Source organism: Leopardus geoffroyi, chromosome B4 (assembly GCF_018350155.1).
Source record: "Leopardus geoffroyi isolate Oge1 chromosome B4, O.geoffroyi_Oge1_pat1.0, whole genome shotgun sequence".
Taxonomy (NCBI): Eukaryota; Metazoa; Chordata; class Mammalia; order Carnivora; family Felidae; genus Leopardus; species Leopardus geoffroyi.
This window is the reverse complement of record NC_059341.1, coordinates 16656318-16676498: the sequence shown is the minus strand read 5'-3', so window position 1 is coordinate 16676498 and position 20181 is coordinate 16656318. Positions and strand designations below refer to the sequence as shown.

The following is a 20181-nucleotide window of genomic DNA, read 5'->3' as shown; positions in this document are numbered from 1 at the left end:
AAGTTGGTTAGGAAAACAAATTTTTCCTTTAGAAAATGTTTTACTGCCTTGATGACTATAGAAACATGACCTTATTCTCTCCACACCTTTCCTCCCAAAGAAGAATCACCTTTAAAAAACAATTTTTTTTAACGTTTATTTATTATTGAGAGACACAGAGCATGAGCAGGGGAGGGGCCGAGAGATGGAGAGACACAGAATCTGAAACAGGCTCCAGGCTCTGAGCTGTCAGCACAGAGCCCGACGTGGGGCACGAACCCACAGACCGTGAGATCATGACCTGAGCCGAAGTCGGACGCTTAACTGACTGAGCCACCCAGGCGCCCCAGAAGAATCACCTTTTTTTTAAATTTTTTTTTTTCAACGTTTATTTATTTTTGGGACAGAGAGAAACAGAGCATGAACGGGGGAGGGGCAGAGAGAGAGGGAGACACAGAATCGGAAACAGGCTCCAGGCTCTGAGCCATCAGCCCAGAGCCCGACGCGGGGCTCGAACTCACGGACCGCGAGATCGTGACCTGGCTGAAGTCGGACGCTTCACCGACTGCGCCACCCAGGCGCCCCAGAAGAATCACCTTTTAATCTGAGAGCCTCTAGTTCTTAGTTTGAGAGATAGGGAAGAGGCTGAAAATTCAATGAATAGTCTGGGGACTCAGTTTCTTAGTTCCACGGCATAACTGGTCCTATGAACGGGTCTTAAACCGTCATTGCTGGCCTGCCCCAGACTGTCTGACTCCTCTGTGGTTTTATTATAATAGTGAGTGGGGCGCCTGAGGGGCTCAGTCGGTTAAGCATCTGACTTCAGCTCAGGTCATGATCTCCCGGTTCTTAGGCTCGAGCCCCCTGTTGCCTCTGTGCTGACAACTCAGAACCTCGAGCCTGCTTCAGATTGTGCGTCTCCCTCTCTCTCTGCCCCTCCCTCACTCGCACCCTGTCTCTCTCTCAAAAATAAACCACCACTAAAAAAATGGAAGTGAAAAGCAGGACCATGCTATATGGCACCCAGACCAGGGGCATTTTAGTGGATTCAGGAAGGGCCTTGGATAAACCGCTCTAAGAAGGACCGGTGACAGAATTACGGGCAGTGGACACTGAACACCAGAGGTCCCGGTGGCCCAAGGGGACAATGTAGACCCGGAAATGGGGGCAGCGAGACAGGCAAGAGCCCCCTCTCTAGGGTACATGTGTGCCGGGGTCAGCCTCTGCTCTTTCTGGGCCTGTTTCCGAAACCTCTATTCTGTCTCTTCTCGCTTCCTGGGAGGCAGAATTTGAATTACGGGGCTATTAAGATTATCCAGAAAAAGAGCCTCATGTGCCTCTGCCACCATACGCCTGTCATTTCAATTTTATGCTTGGCCTTAGACATTTTATATAAATCAAGTTGATGAAACCACGGTTTGGCCTTAATTTAAATGTTATTTTATCTCATTGGCCTGTTTGCTGACATAATGGGTAAAGTTCCCCTCGTAATGTTTTTCCCACATTTAATACGCAGATTTTAAAGCCTTTGCCAAGGCCTTTAACGGCGAGGTTTCTCTGAGTGACTTTCTCCCATATAGAACTCTCCAGAATCCAAAAAGAGTGACTTATGACCCTGGGAAACATCATAAAGAGTCTAGCTGAATTTTCTCCCAAGGTACAGCATTTTTTTTTTTTTCGAGTTGTGCTATTCTTACCGTTTAAATAGATTGTGAACGGAAAGTATTCATCTTTCAATGGTGTGCTGGAAAAAGACACCTCCAGGCCATAGCTAGAAATAACACTACAGCGTTCTCAACAAGCAGGAAACAGGGCCCCTACTATGTGACTTACCCATTTCATGTGGAATTTCATGACACAAGATGGCGAGTGTTGTGGTGGCTCCCGACTCAGATGAAGATGAGAAGGCAGCTCCTATCACGAGGCCATCTGCAAAATTATGCAGGCTGTCCCCAACCAGTATCATGATTGCTAACAAGCTAATGGTTTTGCCTAAAGGACCAAACAAAGGTGTGAGAAAGCATTCACAGGGCACTAGATATTTCATGGAACCCTTCACACACGACCACCTTTCCCTTCCATCCTGTCGTTCTTAGTACGTGTGCTGTCGAAGCGAGCACAACCCTTGGCATTCTTAGACTGCCTCAAATTAAGCGGCCCCACTTTCTTTCCGCGTTCCAAATAAGTCAGGACTGGAGATGCCAATCTGGTAAGGGACACATTTGGCTGCGTGGCCATTGTTTTTCCAACAGATCTGACAAGTCATGAGATAAATTAGGCCCTGGCATTCACTATTCTCTCACCTTGTTCAGCTAACCCCAAAGAAAAATAAAAATAAAAATGTTGCTATAACCTTCCCAAATCCCACCAATGACCTTTCCATGTGCGTCTTCTGCAAAGCACTTTAAAATAATTTAAGACCCTCCTTGCAGAATGTCATTAAAATGGAGGCTGTTTTCCAAAACTATCTCCTCTGGGTCAGACTGTTCCTGGCGCCTATCTGCTGGAGTGCACTTTTGCCATTTTCTGCTCCTTGCTCCCCTTTCTGGTTGGCGCTCACGGCCGTCCCCAGTTCTCTGGTTCACTTTCCAGCTCTGTGACCATGACAGAACCACTATCGACTCGGCTGGCCCCCAAATTAGCTTTGGAACAATTAGCTAATGTTCTTGTCTTTCTGGAAAGTAATTTTCAGTACTCGACCAGCTGGACATTGAACAAAATAAAGAGAAGCTGCTTTCATGGGATTGTGTTACATAATACACATTATCTGATTAGTAGAGAGTCAATGAAATAATTAATGAAATATTTTGGATCATAATTGGGTTCAAGTTTCTAATGGACAGAATTCTTTTTTTCAAAAACCTAAAATTGCATATTAGTACAGCCCTGTCATGAAATGGAACAGCTAATAAATTCAAAAAATACTGGGGGAATAATACTTCTTCTGACGGTAAGCCATGTAGGCATACCTTTTGAGAAGAAGGGCCATTCAAATCAATTTCCATGGTCTAAAATTTCACTAATTACTCAGTGGCTCTCCACTGCATGCCTAGAGTAAGAAGTAGGTGTTGTTGCTATTAGAACCAAACACGATATTCTAACAATTGTACCCTCAGTAAACAGAAAGAGGTTATCTCCTGGTTTCTGTTATGTGGTCTAAGACTACGGGGGCACCGTAGTATACTATGGTTTTCTATTTTGGTTGGGGAATATAGCTTGACTCACTCATTCCACATCCCACACGGTAAGATAAGTAACTTCAGTCAAGTAATCGGCAGATATAGTCCAGACTATTGGGCAGGAAACGGACTATGGACTGCTGTGCAAAGATGTCTCGCGCATTTCACTTGCAAAGATCCTGCTTTATCTATAGCTATCACTGTTAGACTAACTTGTATCCTTCTTGTGGTTGACTAATTCATTCTATTCTCTGTTAAAAATGAGGAGATTTCAGGCAACTGTCATGAAAACAGAATAAATATCAAATTATTGAATTCAGGGAGTTCTTACTGGCATGGCCTAGAAGCTCTCAAAATTTAATAATCCTACCAGGTTGTGTTGCTGTTCCTGCTAATTTTCAGAAATAAAGCTCTTCTTTGTGAAAATAAAATAATTCAAAGCAATACATTTGGCAACATCACAGCACGCAAATAAATTGTGATTTCCAAGTGCTTATATGTAGTTTTGATATGAGTGGCATATACTCAAATGGAAATTTTTTTTACTCAGTTTATACTCTGCTAAGAAACAGTGTGGCCTATTTTTGTTGTCTATTATTTTATTTTCTCTGATTATGGGTTTCTAAATGTCAGATCATGGACATGTAATAAACCACAAGGCAAACAGACATATTTGCATGTAAGCCCCAAGGAACACAATGGTACACATTGTTTAAGGCAACTTAAATATTATTCAGAGGGAGATAAGACAAGCCTTCACTGGTAATCTAATGTACTTATTACAGAATTATCAATAATATTTTATCTTGGCTTATGTAGCTGGCAGTCCTATTCATTTCTACATTTCTAACTTATCAGAGGTTTTCCATGGTGAGACGTGGGCCGGACCTTGTATCATGTTGCTTTTTGTTTATTTAAATCAGACTGTGGGTAGGATTTTCACATCCTGTCTTTTGAAACACAAGCTGAGTCCCACCAATGAGGTAATGTGAAACAAGTAATCAAATATTTGAAGCTAATTCAATATGTCCCTGGCAAAAGGGCAGTGGAGTAATCAAATTTGGATTTGTTCACTGTTCGTTCTGAAAGCCAAGCCTGATATCTGAAGTGGAAAGAAAGATATGAGGCCTCCAAAATACTCGAATCGGACCATCATTACTCCTTCATCTAGCATATGTCACCCCACTCCTAAGTTGCCTGGGCGTTTCCTTCTTTCCTCTTCCTTTCCTTCCAAAACAATAAATGAGGGGCACCTGGGTGGCTCAGTCGGTTAAGCACCCGACTTTGGCTTGGGTCACGATCTCACAGTTCGTGACTTGGAGCCCCCTGTCGGGCTCCGTGCTGACAGCTCGGAGCCTGGAGCCTGCAGCCTGCTTCCGATTGTGTGTCTCCCTCTGTCTCTGCCTCTGCTTGTGCTCTCTCTCCCTCTCAAAAATAAACATAAGAAAATTTTAAAAAATAATAAATGAAGAAATGTCTATTGCGTCCCTACTGGTTGCCTGGCATTCTAAAATCTCTCCTGGAACTAAAGATTTAGAAGGAAAAAGATTAGTAGCAATGTTCTGAAAGCAGAATTGGCCGGACCACGTGATTACGTACTTTGAATCAAAGAAATAAATTACCGAGGTTAATATATGTAACACGTTTAAAATAGCGATCGTCGCAATTGTGTTTGTTGTTTTAGTATTTATATCCCCAGCCACATTGCAAACCAGGGATAAAGACCATTCTTATTTTATTCTCCAGCGTGTGCACAGTGCCTGAAACATGGTACATGTTCAAACATTTCTTGAATGAATGAAAGAGCGTGAGAAAAGACATCGAGGCATGCATGCATGAATGGCCACATAGAAACCGTCGGCCCGTGGGCATTCCTTAGTTCCTCAGTACTGAAGCTTCCTAGTTATGTAATCCTGGGTAGGAACTTACCCTCTCTAACAATTGGTTTCTCCGTTTGTTTAACTAGGCTAATAATTGTTCTTACTTCATTAAGTTGTATGAGTATTAAATAAAATAATCCATGATCCATTGAGCACTATGCCTGGCATATAATGTTAGCTATTTTTATTAGTAACTAATCTATTAGGGTAGAACAGGAGTAACTAATCATGACTGTGTAATATAAAAATATTGAGAAGTCTGTGCCACAAACGGGTAATATCAGTGAGAAAAGTGGGGCAAAGATTTGGAAGCAACTGGCAAAAACCAGAAGAGACCAAAAAAATTTGGAAAAGTATTCAGAAACATAAATAAAAAGGAAGAACGCTGTATACAAAATGGGTACATTAAATTCAGAAATAAAGAAACCACAGGAAAAAACCAGTTGGTTACAAATGTTATGAACAAGCCGTCTCAATGCCAACATCACACATGAGACAGACATTTGTGCTCAGTTTCAGTAGACTGTGATAGAAGTTTCCAGGCTTCATAGAGAAGTGAAAGGCTCAATTATCATGTAAGCATGGATTTTTTTAATTGACATTTAATTGACACACAACACTACATTAATTTCAGTGCACAACATTGTGATTCCACAAGTCTATACCTTATTAGTGCTATGCTCATGATTTTAAAGGGGCCTTGATATAACTACATATGAATCTACACTAATTGAAATTCTCAGAAGATCAGTTTCAAACCATCGTCTGACGCCATCGCTTTTAAAGTATGAAGTTGATGTTAATGTGCAGTGTGTGTGAAAGACGGATAGGAATGAGTATTAAACATATTCTCGTAGAGGCTGTAATAATGCAAAACAAACCCAATGAGAAACCTACGTGATTTCGGCACATTGTTCCCAAACAGACATAACCTTTCTTCCACAGCACTTTCTTCATGTTAAGTTTAGCTCTTTAACATTGGTACTCACATTTTCTGTTGGAGGCTGTCATACTGCCTACAGGAATTTCAGCTGCCTGTGAATCTTCTGGGCCTTTCTATTTTAAATGAAAAAAAATAAGTGATGAAAGATTAGCCATGGCCACCATTTCATTGTAAAATGGAAATATCTGGACAGTTATGCTGGTTTTTAAACATTTTAATACTCCAGAGTAGAGCAGAACTTTTAAATTTCACAGGCAAGCATAGAACATAAAGCAGGAGGTCTGTGAACAAACTTCTGGCACTGTGTGCCTTGGGGCGAAGATAGCACTTTAAGTAGATCAGAATCTTCCATACAGAGCTAGAGGCTGCTGGGACAGTCTGTAATCCAGGCTCTTAAATTATGTAAACCTTTATGAAATCCAAAAGCCGTAGAAACAGTTCTTGATTCTTGACCTAATTTGACAATTGTCCTGTGCGGTGGACTGTGGATGTAGGATTCATTTCCTGATGTCTACATACATCGTGTATTGTGGATAGAGAACAAAGCCATGCAGACCCAACGCCTCACATTACTTGTGATGGAGTATTCTGTTTTGGGGGCTTTGCCAGCGAGTAAAAGAATCTTGTTGGTTCAGAAAGCAAGTCAACAGGGGTGCCTGGGTGGCTCAGTCGGTTAAGTGTCCGACTTCAGCTCAGGTCATTATCTCATGGTCCATGGGGTCAAGCCCTGCAGCAGGCTCTGTGCTCGGACCCGGGAGCCTGCTTCAGGTTCTGTGTCTCCCTCTCTCTGTCCTTCCCCCACTTGCACTCTGTTTCTCCCTCTCTTAAAAATAAATAAACATTAAAAAAAGAAAGCAAATCAACAGACTTTACAAAAGATAAATACAACAAATTAAACTGTTTCTATCCTTTCATATGACAGGTCAGATTCTGAAATTGACTTCTGTGAGTTAATATGATATGATTTCATTTCCGAGACTGACTCATGGATCAGTTTCAGGAAACGTCATCTCCCGTCCCTGTGCCTCAGATTCTCATTCTGTTATGTGAAAAGAAGACTTTTCACAGGTAGTCCTTGCTTTTCTTAAGTTCACGCCACGCCATGTCGCTTTTAGCAAAAACCTACATTAGTACCTGTTTTCACTAACTGAAAGAAATCCAAAGAGGATTTTCGCTTTTTAGGAAAAAAAGCCAAAAGCACAAAATAGCACTCAGCATTCATTTTGCAGCAAGCCTAAAGAGGTGCCATGTGCCCCAACACTGAGTGGCTCCCATAAGCTCGTTCCCAGCATCTCAGCATCAAGCCATCAGAGCTTGGCTCTGTATCTGGGAGCATCTGGGTGTTTTTTTTGTTTGTTTGTTTGTTTTGTTTTTTTGTTTTTAAAGCAGGCTCCACACCCAGTGTGGAGCGCAACACGGGGTTTGAACTCACAACCCTGAGATCAAGACCTGAGCTGAGATCAAGAGTGGGATACTTAACCAGTGGAACCACCCAGGTGCCCCTGTGCTTTATTTTGATTTATTTCGCGCACCTCTTAGCAAAATGTGCCTGCAAGGTATCAAAATGTCCTAAGAGAGGTTATTTTGGGGGACTGGGAATACTCACAAATTTTTCCACGTAAATGAATGGTAATTGCTTCTTCACTTTATACCATTTTGGCTTACAAAAGTTTTCATAGAAATGCTCTATGTTTGGATAGTGAGGGAAAACTATCCTATTGAACATGTCCTTTTAAAAGCTTTTAAAAGCATATTTACCGGGGCACCTGGCTGGCTCAGTTGGAAAAGCCTGTGACCGTTGATCTCAAGGTTATATGTTCAAGCCCCACGTTGATTGTAGAAATTACTTAAATAAATAAATAGACTTAAAAAAACTAAAAGCATATTCACATCATTCTATCACCCAAAGTTGTGAAAATTTTGAGCCATATTTCATGTGAAGCCTAAGCACCTTTTTTAAAAATGTAAAACAGAGAAAGTAAATGTATATCTCACATAGTGGAACAGTGGCCACTACTCAAAAGATATGATGGGCAATTTTTGGATAAGGGGCTGAGAAGTAAGGTAGGACCTGAAGGATATAGGATAAAAGTGAACAAGAAAACAATGTGATTTTTTTTTACACTATATCAAAGGCCTGGTTACCATAGAAAGGTTCTATAGATCTAGTAAAAGGCAGGAGTGCAAAAATTTATGCTAAGGTTTTCCCTCCAAAACCATAGACTGTGTAAAGGGATTTAGAGGCAAGCATCCAAGACTCCTTGACGGGTGAGAATTATGAGTTTCCCTCCTTCCTGAAAAACCAGGAACTTGAACCAAACAATCCTAAAAGTTCATATTTCTATCACTTAAAGTTGATCTTGCAGCTAAAACAACCAGAGGAATAGTGAGTATAGTATTAGTGAGCCGGCATATTCAAATAGTTCAAAACTCACAAGGTTAGTTAGCATCGGACATTTACTTATATGTGTCTTGGGATTCTGAACCCTTCATTGAAACGGAATAAAATCGGCATTAAACTGATTTTAAAACTAACCTCAGCCTGAAATTATCTTCTTCCAAGCCATATGTGAAGCATCTAAGCCATAAACATAATAAAGGCTTTGAAAGTCACTTTTTTAAAGGGATGGTTTTGTTCCTAATTGAGTTAGCTCTAGATCTGTGATCTACCAGCAGACTTCTATTTGCTGTGGCAATGTCCCAGGCACAGCTTACTTATTTCCACTCGGTCAGGAATATATCCTTGAACTGTAAACCCTTCCCCCAATGGCCATGGTTAGAGGAGACAAGTGTTCTGTAACATGTCACTTTCAGATTCTTCCTGTCCCTTTACTTGCTACTTTAAGAATTAGAGTAGGAGCATTGTTTTCAACCTGATGGGAGGCTGTGTTTTGCAAATTTGCGTGGAATATTTGTCCTGGAAAACTCAGTGTAACAGAAGCCACTTATGAGACATCTTATGGGGCAGAATCAATTATCTTCTGCAGTACAAAATGATCACCCCACTCCTAGAGTAGCAGGATTCTCGAACAGAGTCATGACACTGAGGTTTTTCTTTCTAGGAAGCAACTTTATTCCTGCTGGCACTGCTCAGTTGGGTTCATACCTGAAGAACTGAGCCCTGAACGTCGTATGGCATAGCTTTTTATATATTTCCTATTTATTTGTCTCCCATATATGGTAACACACAGAAACATGTGGTCTGATTAAGTGGTCTCATGTTACAAGGTCATGAGGGATGTTGTCATGTCCGCTCATAGCCGGTTACCTTGAGGTTTCTTTCTTTCTTTCTTTCTTTTTTTCTTTTCTTTCCTTAGGGAGGGGACCCTACCACACTAGCTGCACTAATTCCTTGCCCACAATTTATTTGGCCCCATCTGGTCATGGCTAAGTATTCCTCAGAATGGAAAACCTGGAGGTCAACGGGTTTATGAAACCCTGTAAACAAAATGATCAAGATGTATTTTATGCAATCCAATCATATATGCTTCAACGTGGTGCAGATACCAAGGATTTGAATCCGTGGGGAAAAAAGCTTTTTATTCTTTAAAACAGCTTTCAGGTGCTTGGCAAAGCTTCCCAAACTACTTATCATGGTTCAAAACAGGCAAATCACAAATAGATATTCATCTATCCTACTGATTTTCATCCGTTCATTAAGGAACAAAGGAAGGAAGGTAATCAGATCAGTAGAATACCTCAGATCGGTAACCTACCAACGGGACAGTGGAAGCAGATTTGCCTCTGCCTGACTGGTCACTTAATTCGGAGTTGAGTGCAAGATGGTGGGAATGTTCCACATGCCCATTAACCAATGGCATGCCCTGCTGGATGAGGATGGTTTAAAATTAGTGCTGAAGCCAGAAGAACACAGGTGCAGCCTTTGTGAATTCCATGGTTCTATTTAACATTTTGCTTATTGGCCAAAGTGGCGGGCTCATTGTGGCAAACACTAAAATGTCTCACCTTGGAGAAGCACAGGCCTGTTCTGAAACATTGTGCATATTCCAAATGCCCTAAGAATGAAACTTTAAATACGTCTAGTTGTGATTTTAAGAGACTTGAATTGTGGTTGTTTTGATATTGTCTTTTGTATTTACTGAAAAAGTATATTTACTATGAAATTAAATTTGGAATTCTTTCTGCTGGAGATACCAAAAGGATGGTAATTGAAACTATATTACACCCTATAACAATGAAATTAATATCTTCAGAAACGTATTCATCAATTAAAGCACTTATACCTTCTAAAATATTCACATTCCCTTTATTTTACTCAATATGAGGAGTCTTGAAATATGTTCTCAAACCTTATTGTAAGTTCTCTGACAAGTCCAAGGACAGTCTGAATAAACTTTACATTTTTGGATGCCCAGAATTTATTTCACTCACTTCCACCCTGGCTAAACTTCTAATTGTCACATACAAGTTGACAGGTTGGCTTTGTAATTTAGTTTTCCCAGGCTAAGAAGGCCAATCTATTGTGTACAAAGTGGATCTGATATTTACTTTTGTGCCTCTTGAGATGAGAACCCCTCTTGAGGAGGTTAAGTTGTTGAACGTGCAGGGTGGGGACTGTGGTCAAAGATGGTTTGACCATCAATTACTATAGCCTCCTAGCGTGAGCTCCAGGACAAAGAAAAACTTTGCTTCATTAAAAAAGAACATTTCTGGGGCGCCTCGGTGGCGCAGTCGGTTAAGCGTCCGACTTCAGCCAGGTCACGATCTCGCCGTCCGTGAGTTCGAGCCCCGCGTCGGGCTCTGGGCTGATGGCTCAGAGCCTGGAGCCTGTTTCCGATTCTGTGTCTCCCTGTCTCTCTGCCCCTCCCCTGTTCATGCTCTGTCTCTCTCTGTTCTAAAAATAAACGTTGAAAAAGAAAAAAAAAAAATTTAAAAAAAAAAAAAAAAAAAAAAGAACATTTCTACAGCATTTTCTTTACCGTGAAAAGTTTCCAATACACAGAAAAGCTGAAAGAAGTGTAAGGTGATCACTCAGATACTCATTCCCAAGGTCCATTATTACCATTTACTAAAGCCATTTTACCACCTGTCTATCCATCTATCATCCCTCTGTCCATCCATAAAACCATCTTAATTTTTGACACACAGACTTTGAGCCTCGAATAAATTTAGGAATCATAATAAACAAGTGCTGATATTTTACATGACTGCTAATGTTTTCCCTGAGCACAGACATTATAAATTACATGCACAAGTAGAAAGCCAGAAGATACGTAGAAAAACCATAGCAGACCGCAGAGCCCCAGGACTTTGTAAGGAAAATTTACTTTATTTTAGTCTCCCACAGTTGTTTGCAAGCATTTACCTTTTTAACCATCCCACCAGACAGTTAATCTATTGTCTTATAGGATAACGTGTAAGAGCAACACACATCCATGAAAAAAAAAACCACACTTCATTTTACATTTCATCACACACACAGAAATTGATCAAATACAGGTACAATGCGAGCAATTATTCAAGCCACAAAAAAAAAAAAAAAAAGATCTGCCACAAACCCCATTTCTGAGCTCCTTGTTCTTATAATTTTCAGTGGTTTTAAGATAGAAAATGATGGGTAATTTTGTGAACTTGCAAAGTTTTTGTCTCCATGTTTATTTGTTTCGGGTTATGAAAGACATCCAAAACACTCATCAGTACGTAGGCCTTTCAGCCCCTTCATTCCCAGACATGAAATGGTCTCCTATTTCTAAACTAGCCATGAAGGTCTAAGAGCAGGTTTTAACAAGTACCTTAACGGGCCAGCAACAGATGTTTAAAAAATTAAGAACCATACTTAGAGGGAAGCTGCCAGTCAGCGTGACTGGAAACCAGAGCCCCATCCCTCACATAGAGAGCATCACGAAGACGTCAGTCACTTTTGAACAAGTACTTTTGAAATAAGGGAGGAATATTATGAAGCCCTAAAGCAAAAGATAAAGAAAATTTTAAATATACCTTGGTGTTTGGTGATACGAGAAGAATAAAACATTTTTCGATCAAGAAAAATCCATGGATGCCTCCAATTAGGCCTAACAGTTTCCAAATATGACCTTTGCTCTCATGGACATGTCCAAACTCTGAGCCTTCCTGCTTGTGTAAACCAAGAACCTTTAAAAAAAACAAAAGCAAACACAACAAGGAGACGCAAAGAAATGACTTACGATGGCTTAAATGTTAATTAACAGGCCCGGTATTAAATATATTCACCTTTCATTCTGGGGAACCCCGTGACAACCGCTGGAATCATTGAAAGCCACGTTTGCTTTCAGTTGTACGAATACTTCCGCTAGATGATTTAATCAGGGTCAAATAAAATGTGCACAAGGGAAAAGAAAGGAGAACTTTAAGCCTAAATTTTGAGATATTCTCAGTCCTTGTCTTTTCCTAGGAGTTCAATCCATACCTGTTTGCCCAGCAAGTCTTTAATAACAGATGACTGTATTTTATATCCAGAAGAAATATAAAGATACATTTCATCCAGGGTTTACTCTCTCCACACCCCATTGCAATTAAAGAAAACTTTTAGGGGCGCCTGGGTGGCTCAGTCGGTTAAGCGACCGACTGCGGCTCAGGTCATGATCTCGCGGGTTCGTGAGTTCGAGCCCCATGTCGGGTTCTGTGCTGACAGCTCAGAGCCTGGAGCCTGCTTCGGATTCTGTGTCTCGCTCTGTCTCTCCCCCTCCCCTGCTCACGCTCTGCCTCTGTCTCAAAAATAAGTAAAACATTTAAAAAAATTTTTTTAAAAGAAAACTTTTATTAAATATTCTGATAAGTAAGAAATCCGCCTGAACGATATCTTCCACTGAGTGTATACCCAGCAGTACTGTCCGCTTGGAGAAACAAAAGGATACATGAAATGCATTAGGAATTTTCCTCTAGTTGACTCATCCCATTGGTTGACCTCATGATTTCTTGTGAGCTAGTAAATCATTATGTGTCATATTCCCTCCCCAGGAGAAGGCAGTTTGGCAAACAGCTCAGTGGTTTCTACATTTAGGATGTTAGTGACCATCAAATTTAAAAAAACAAAAAAGGAAAAAGATTCTATGCATACATATTGTATGTGCATGTGTTCATACGTCCACGCGTAGATTTAAGTGTGTATGCGCATGTGCACATAATGTACTCACCTGTGTGAGTAGATGTGTGTATCTAAGTGTACACGATGAGTTTATGAACCTAACTAAAATCCAATATACAGTAGGCAACTTTTCCTTTTGGTAAAGGCATTAGGAAAGATACCTATCTAATATTCGCAATTACCATTATTTCACACAACAGGGGACATGGTAAGGTCACAAAACAAAACAGAAGCAGACCCCACAATCTCAGAATCAAATGTAGACCTTTAAGTTGAATAAATTTTGCTAGTCAAAAAAAAAAGAAAAAAGAAATCCTGACAGTGGTATTTTTCTCATTTCCGTGTGGCCTTCTGAACCCTGGCCATGGATCTCATTCAGGAAGCACTGATTTTTCTAGCTTTCCACCACACTGGTACCGCATTGTTCTTCCTTTCCCCAGTAACGTTTGTCCGCATCTCTTCCCTCAAGTAAAACACTTGCCTTCCAATTTTCGTGAAACCTGGCTAATCTTTTAAGCTCCTCTCTGGAACATGTCTCTGCAGAACCCGCTGACGGCCCCCCAAACCCCAAGCCCATGCCCTGCTGCTGGGAGATGTGAGCCCCCCATTGGGGGAGGCGCGGGAAGCCTTAAGACCCTCTAGCTGTTTTGCAGTGAACAGCCCTGAAACCGCTAAAGGGACCTAGAAAAAGGCCTCGGCCGCTTCCTCAAGCCACTAAGCCCTGAAATATTTCCAGAAAATTAGATTACGAGGGAAATTAAAACAAATAATGGTTTGTTTCATTTTCCAATGCTCACTTTGTGATTTTTCAAAACATCTAATAATCATTGAGCCTTTAAGCAACAAGAGTGACCCTGTAGGAAATTGCCAGAGGCTTGTGGAAATTTTTAACATCTCCGGCTTTGCAAGAAGAGGGCTCATTTGCCCATCATTGTGCAGTCTCAAGAGATTTCAGAGGGAAGAAATAACCTCATCTGGAGACCCTTCTGTCTGAACTCTTGCATGTCAGGTCTTGGGCCTTTCATTTTTGACAAATAAAGAGCCTCAGAAAACTTCAGCAAAGAGCCAGCTTCCTGAGGCTTACATTTTTCTTAAGGAAAATCTAGATGTTATTAGGCCAAAAAAAAAAAAATTCATTTCGATGGTTCAGATGAGGAGAGCTTAATGATGGTGTAATGGCAGAGGTATAGGCAGAAAGGCAGGTACAAGGGGTAATGAGACACCCAGAAGCGAGGAACCCCAGAAAACCATTTCCACTCTTAGGGCAGAAAGGGCAAAGGTTGGAAATAATGTTTCTGCAGCTCAGTGGGAAGAGGAGGCGGGGAGAAGGGCTCCCACAGGAGGAGCTGTAATATTGTAGGAAATCAGCTGCTTCTAGAGCAGGTGCAGAGCCAGGAGAGAGTGAGGAAGAGATATCTCTGCTACTCTCTCCTCCTACCCTGGCTTTTCTGTTGTGCCTTCCATGGGCTCAACCCAGACAACAACGCAGCCTGCAAGGGAGCTGCAGAGGCACAACCGTCTGGGGCGGAAAAACACAGCAGAGAGGGCAGAGACGGGATCTGATGAGAGTTGGGGGCAACTGGAGAAAACTCAACGCAACATCTGGCAACCCATTCATTTTTATTGGCAGATAATTAGTGAAAACTTCCTGAAGTTTTCTTCATAGGAATCTGCATCTGATCACCTTTGGTTTATTTAAAAAATAAGAATAACCCGTGGTAAACCTAAGGCTTGGCTATCTCTTTTCCTCTGTAAGTGCTTTGGGGAAATAACACTTATTTCCAAAGGCAACACTGGCCACTGCATTGATTCATCCAAGTCCCTTTGAAATTTTGCATCTTTTTTTTTTTTTAATTTTTTTTTTTTTTCAATGAAATTTTGCATCAACACCTCCAGTGACTAAATGGAAATGGAAATGAGAAACACACCATTGCAAACAGGAAAAGAGTTACCTGAGGGATAAGGTGGAGCAGAGCATCCCCGGAAAGCGTCCCGACGGCCAGACCCACAAACAGCTGTAAGATAAGCCTGTAGTCCTCCTCACAGTTGTGGAACAGAATCAGCGTTGTCCCAAGCATGGAGCCTAGTGTGAGCAGGGCCACGGCCACTGTGCTGTAGCCATATTCTAAGCCAAATGGAGATTGCAAAGCAGTCAGTGCTCCTCACTTGCTAGGAGTGCCCTGGCCAGTGAAAATGCCAGAAGAATCCATTTTATGATACAGGTGGTCGGGATACGGAATTGTTTTATGAGTGTTATAGCGTGTAAAAGGTCTTAAATTTTCTTTCTTTTTTTTTTTTTTTTTAATGTTCATTTATTTTGAGAGTGAGCTCTGAGAGAGAGCCGGGCAGGGGCAGAGAGATGGGAGAGAGAGAGAATCACAAGCAGTCTCCTCCACTGTCCGCACAAAGCCCGATGTGGGGCTCAGTGTCACAAATGGTGAAATCACAACATGGGCCCAAATCAAGAGTCGGATGCGTAACCGACTGAGCCATCCAGGCACCCCTAAAAGGTCTTGATTTTTAAGGAAAAGAATGAAAAGACTTTCACCGTTAACCTTTTTGCTTTGAAGTTACCCTGACTACGTCCTACTAAAATCACTACAGCAAACAAGGACCTAGCTCATCTCCCACCCCCAAAGAAATTATTAATTTCCCCCGCTTTAAACTACAACATATGCTGCCATAGACTGGTGATGATTTCCTTCTAATCCCATCTAAATCTTTTGACGCCAAGGAAGCAGAGTGGCAGAGGGAGCACGCAGTTTGGGGCCACCGGAGACCTACGTTTCTGTACAAGGTGAGTACCTTCTTCCAAAAATTTTCAAAATTATTTGTAATGTCGAAAGTGTTTATTACTCTCCGTGCCTAAAATGAGTGATCATATCGGTAAAAACCGATCGATGAATGTGTGATGGTTGATAACATAAATTTGGACAGCCTAGGTTTTAAATTATTGCAATAATCTTCTAGAACCCCTAAGTTGATCCCATGTTGGCAGGTTTCTGAATTTTCAAAAAATGTTCAGGGGGTGCAATTTTTAAGATTATTCAAACAAGAGCAAATATGTGTGAGGGAAGAAGAGACAAGGAAGAAAAGAAAAGATTAAGAGAAAGGAAAAAAGTGGCTTTCAGTCTCACGCAGAGTTGATCCTTGAAAAATGCAAGAGTTAAGCTACAGAGGGGTGCTTGGGTGGCTCAGTCGGTTAGGTGTCCAACTTCTGCTCAAGTCATGATCTCGCGGTCCGTGAGTTCGAGCCCCGCGTCGGGCTCTGTGCTGACGGCTCGGAGCCTGGAGCCTGCTTCGGATTCTGTGTCTCCCTCTGTCTCTGCACCTCCCCTGCTCATGCTCTGTCCCTCTCTGTCTCAAAAATAAGTAAACATTATTAAAAAATTTTTAAAAGCTACAGAAAAGAAAATTTTATTAAGAAAATCATAGAAGTAGGGTGCCTGAGTGGCTCAGTTGGTTGAGCTTCCCAACTCTTGATTTGGGCTCAGGTCATGATCCCAGGGTCATGAGATTGAGCCCCCCATGCTGGGCTCCACACTGAGCATGTAGTCTGCTTGAGATTCTTTCTCTCTCTCTTCCTCTGCCCCTCTCCCTGCCTTACTCTCTCTCTCTAAAAGAAAAAAGACAAAGAAAGAAAGAGAGAAAAAGAAAATCATGAGAGAAAATACATTTACAGTACTCTATTATACATAAAAAAGCTGCATATAAGCGGACCCCTGCCATTCAAACCCATGATGTTCAAGAGTCAACTGTATAAATAAATGATTTGGGGATAAAGAGTTTTTCAGGCCACCATTTTCCTTTGGTTGCAGATACTCAGAGCAAATACTCGTCCTTCCACTTCTTTAGAAATTACTAACAAGCCATGGCAAACTGGTCTGTAAACAACGAAGGAAGTTAATTACAAAATTAAACTATCCTTACTGACTACAGATAAGTTAAATCAAACAATTCAATTATCACACTACTTGAGGCCTATTATAGATTTTAAGAAACGATCATCTTAAAATTTGTTATAACAGAAAACATTCTATTCTTACCATTCTGGTTCTTTTCTGGAAGGTTCGCCCTCTACACTAATTTGTGTCAATGATAAAAGCTGGTAACATGATAATAGGCTTGTGATTTTAAGAGCACTTTTATTGAATTATATGTTCTAAATTAGACAGGAGTCTAATATTAAAATAGAGTTGGTAGTGTACTCAAAAGAAGGAAAAACTTGCAATTTAAAAATTTTTCCATTCTTATCACTACCCCTTCACTTCTAGGGAACCTCTCCATAAAACAGTTGTTGTTCAAAGGATAGAGAGGACTCTATACTTAACAATGGTTAAATTTCATTTCAATTTCAGTTTGTTACCACAATTAAAAATTTTTTTTTTTTTTTAATTTTTTTTTCAACGTTTATTTATTTTTGGGACAGAGAGAGACAGAGCATGAACAGGGGAGGGGCAGAGAGAGAGGGAGACACAGAATCGGAAACAGGCTCCAGGCTCTGAGCCATCAGCCCAGAGCCCGACGCAGGGCTCGAACTCGCGGACCGCGAGATCGTGACCTGGCTGAAGTCGGACGCTTAACCGACTGCGCCACCCAGGCGCCCCTAAAAATTTTTAAAAATATGGGTACCTGGATGGCTTATCAGTTAGGCATCCGACTCTTGATTTTTAACTCAGGTCATGATTTCAGTTTGTGGGGATCCAGCCCTGTGTCAGGCTCTGTGCTGACAGCACGGAGCCTGCTTGGGATTCTCTGTCTCCCTGTCTCTCTGCCCCTTCCTCTCTCTCTCTCTCTCTCTCTCTCTCTCTCGCCCCCTGCAGATAAATAAGTAAACTTAAAAAAATTAAAAAATAATAAAAATCGTTTGGAATGGTCATATACCTACCTAGAGGTTTCACTTTGTTCTGTCATAACAAAAATACCTATGTTATAAAAACATCCCTGGAGATATTTAACCTAGGTTCATATCATACTCTTCGACAAATAGACTGTATGGGGGAGTGTCATTCTTCTCATCAAATATGTAAATTAAAGACAGTTGAAGTTTAACATGAGCACCTGGATGTCTAATAAGTTTCAAAGTTGCCACATTTTTATGAAAGGTACAAAAGGTCAGAAAATGTTGAGAATTCACAAGGATAAATTAGGGCGTGGCATTTCCCAGGCAAAAGACAAAGTTTCCAGTCCTTTGATTCTTCTTCTACTCCTCTCCCCTTTGTCCTGAGGGCAACGACAGCTTGTATTGGAGGGGAATGGACACTTCCTTTTCTAAAAAAAAATTTTTTTATATTTTATTTATTTTTGATAGAGAGAGAGAGAGACAGAGCACAAGTGGGGGAGGGGCAGAAAGAGAACGAGACACAGAATCCGAAGCAGGCTCCAGGCTCTGAGCTGTCAGCACAGAGCCCGATGCAGGGCTTGAACTCACAAATTGCAAGATCATGACCTGAGCCGAAGTCGGACGCTCAACCGACCGAGCCACCCAGGAGCCCCTGGAATGGACACTTCCTAACTCTAGGGCTTAGAAACGTTCAGGTCCTCTGTGAATCAGATTTCACCTGCTCTCATGTGGCAAAGATCGCCTGAAAACCATAAAATCTGACGTTTGTGGCAATAGGACTCTGCTAATTACCCCAGGTCCTCATATAGGTGTCATGACATCTTGACTGGAGTCAGGCAACTTATAGAGTTTCTATTTAAATGTTTCACATCATTATAATAGAACTTGACCTAATAATTAAACACCTAGCCATTCTTAGGCAGCTGCTTTGAACATATCTGAAACCTGATTTATACGTGGTCATAACACTGTTTCCTGGAAACTCAACCCAACCTGGAACTTTGGGGTCAGGTCCCAGCACACCAAACACTACTCTTAGTAACGTCTCCTATGCCTCCTTCCTACATTTTCTGATATTTAAGCCTTTCCCTTAAGTCACATAATGCAACACTTTATTTCTTTTCTTTTTTTTTTTTTTAAAAATTTTTTTTTTCAACGTTTATTTATTTGTGGGACAGAGAGAGACAGAGCATGAATGGGGGAGGGCAGAGAGAGAGGGAGACACAGAATTGGAAACAGGCTCCAGGCTCTGAGCCATCAGCCCAGAGTCCGACACGGGGCTCGAACTCACGGACCGCGAGATCGTGACCTGGCTGAAGTCGGACGCTTAACCGACTGCGCCACCCAGGCGCCCCATAATGCAACACTTTAAATCAAGCACAGTAATGTTTGCCTAGGTTCCATAGTTCAGCGATTTCTCTGAATTTTTCTCAGGAAGACTAGTCCCTAGAAGGATCTAGGTGTTCATGAGAAAGAAAAACAATTCGCAGATCTGCAGTTCAGAAAGCTATTTTGTAGCGGCCTGTATGAAGCAGACACCATGGGAGGTGGTGGGAATGTAAATGTAAACTTGCTCCTGGTGCCCGTGCTTCTGTCCCTCTTACCCATTTCAGAATCATCACTGCTCACCAGGTGCTGAATTATGTAGTTGCTCACTTTTAATGAGAGCTCAGTTTTAATGAAATTCTTTTCCTTTCAGCGAATGTGGTAGATATTTAGGTCTGGCAAGGTTTCTGTTCACATGAACTCTTCAAATGAGCCACTGAATGCGGCACAATTCCCTGTGAGTTAGGAGTGAGCAGCTGGACAATTCATCCCGGATGGGCATCATGAGGCTATCGCAAAGAGAAAGCAAAATGCTCTGAAAAAAGCATACACAAGGCCCTGGGATCACTGGTAATATTTGGAATGGTGCCTGCGTTCACGGTCACATTTTTGCGGTCCATCACGAATGTTCTCAGGCCGCTATTTCCTTTTCTTTTAAATACACAGTGCTTTAAATTCCACAACACAGTTTCGTACCCGTTATCCCATTTGAAACTTACAGCTACCCCAAGAAGGCATAGAGCTCACCTACTGCAGCAGTGCTACAGTGAGTAGCACTGGGCAGGAAAAAAAAGACAGGCTCGGGGAAATAAAGAGATGGCTTAAGATCACAAGAGTGGGCTGGGGATAGAAGGCATGGCTCAACTTTGCATTTCTGACCCCATCGTTAAGGTTCTTGCTCTCATATCGTGCCCCTTCTCAACTATGAACTAAGTTGGTCTATGACT

The 20181-nt window shown here is 41.4% G+C and overlaps 1 protein-coding gene across 5 annotated transcripts in view; it reads right to left on the bottom strand.

Moving 5' to 3' along the window:
• The window catches only part of SLC39A12 (solute carrier family 39 member 12), an 87705-nt gene that overhangs the window by 34995 nt on the left and 32529 nt on the right, over nt 1-20181 (bottom strand). For 2 of the 5 annotated variants that reach the window (XR_006708853.1, XM_045463852.1), the window contains exons 7-11: nt 15018-15190; nt 11940-12092; nt 9698-9808; nt 6028-6094; nt 1813-1971 (exon numbers count right to left, since the gene is read on the bottom strand). Coding sequence is in view for 4 of the 5 variants with exons in the window: in XM_045463852.1 (XP_045319808.1) it covers nt 1813-1971; nt 6028-6094; nt 9698-9808; nt 11940-12092; nt 15018-15190 (663 nt within the window). In the remaining variant the exon portion in view is untranslated. The remainder of the gene's footprint in view (nt 1-1812; nt 1972-6027; nt 6095-9697; nt 9809-11939; nt 12093-15017; nt 15191-20181) is intronic. The other 3 variants (XM_045463853.1, XM_045463855.1, XM_045463854.1) reach the window with 3 other exon arrangements.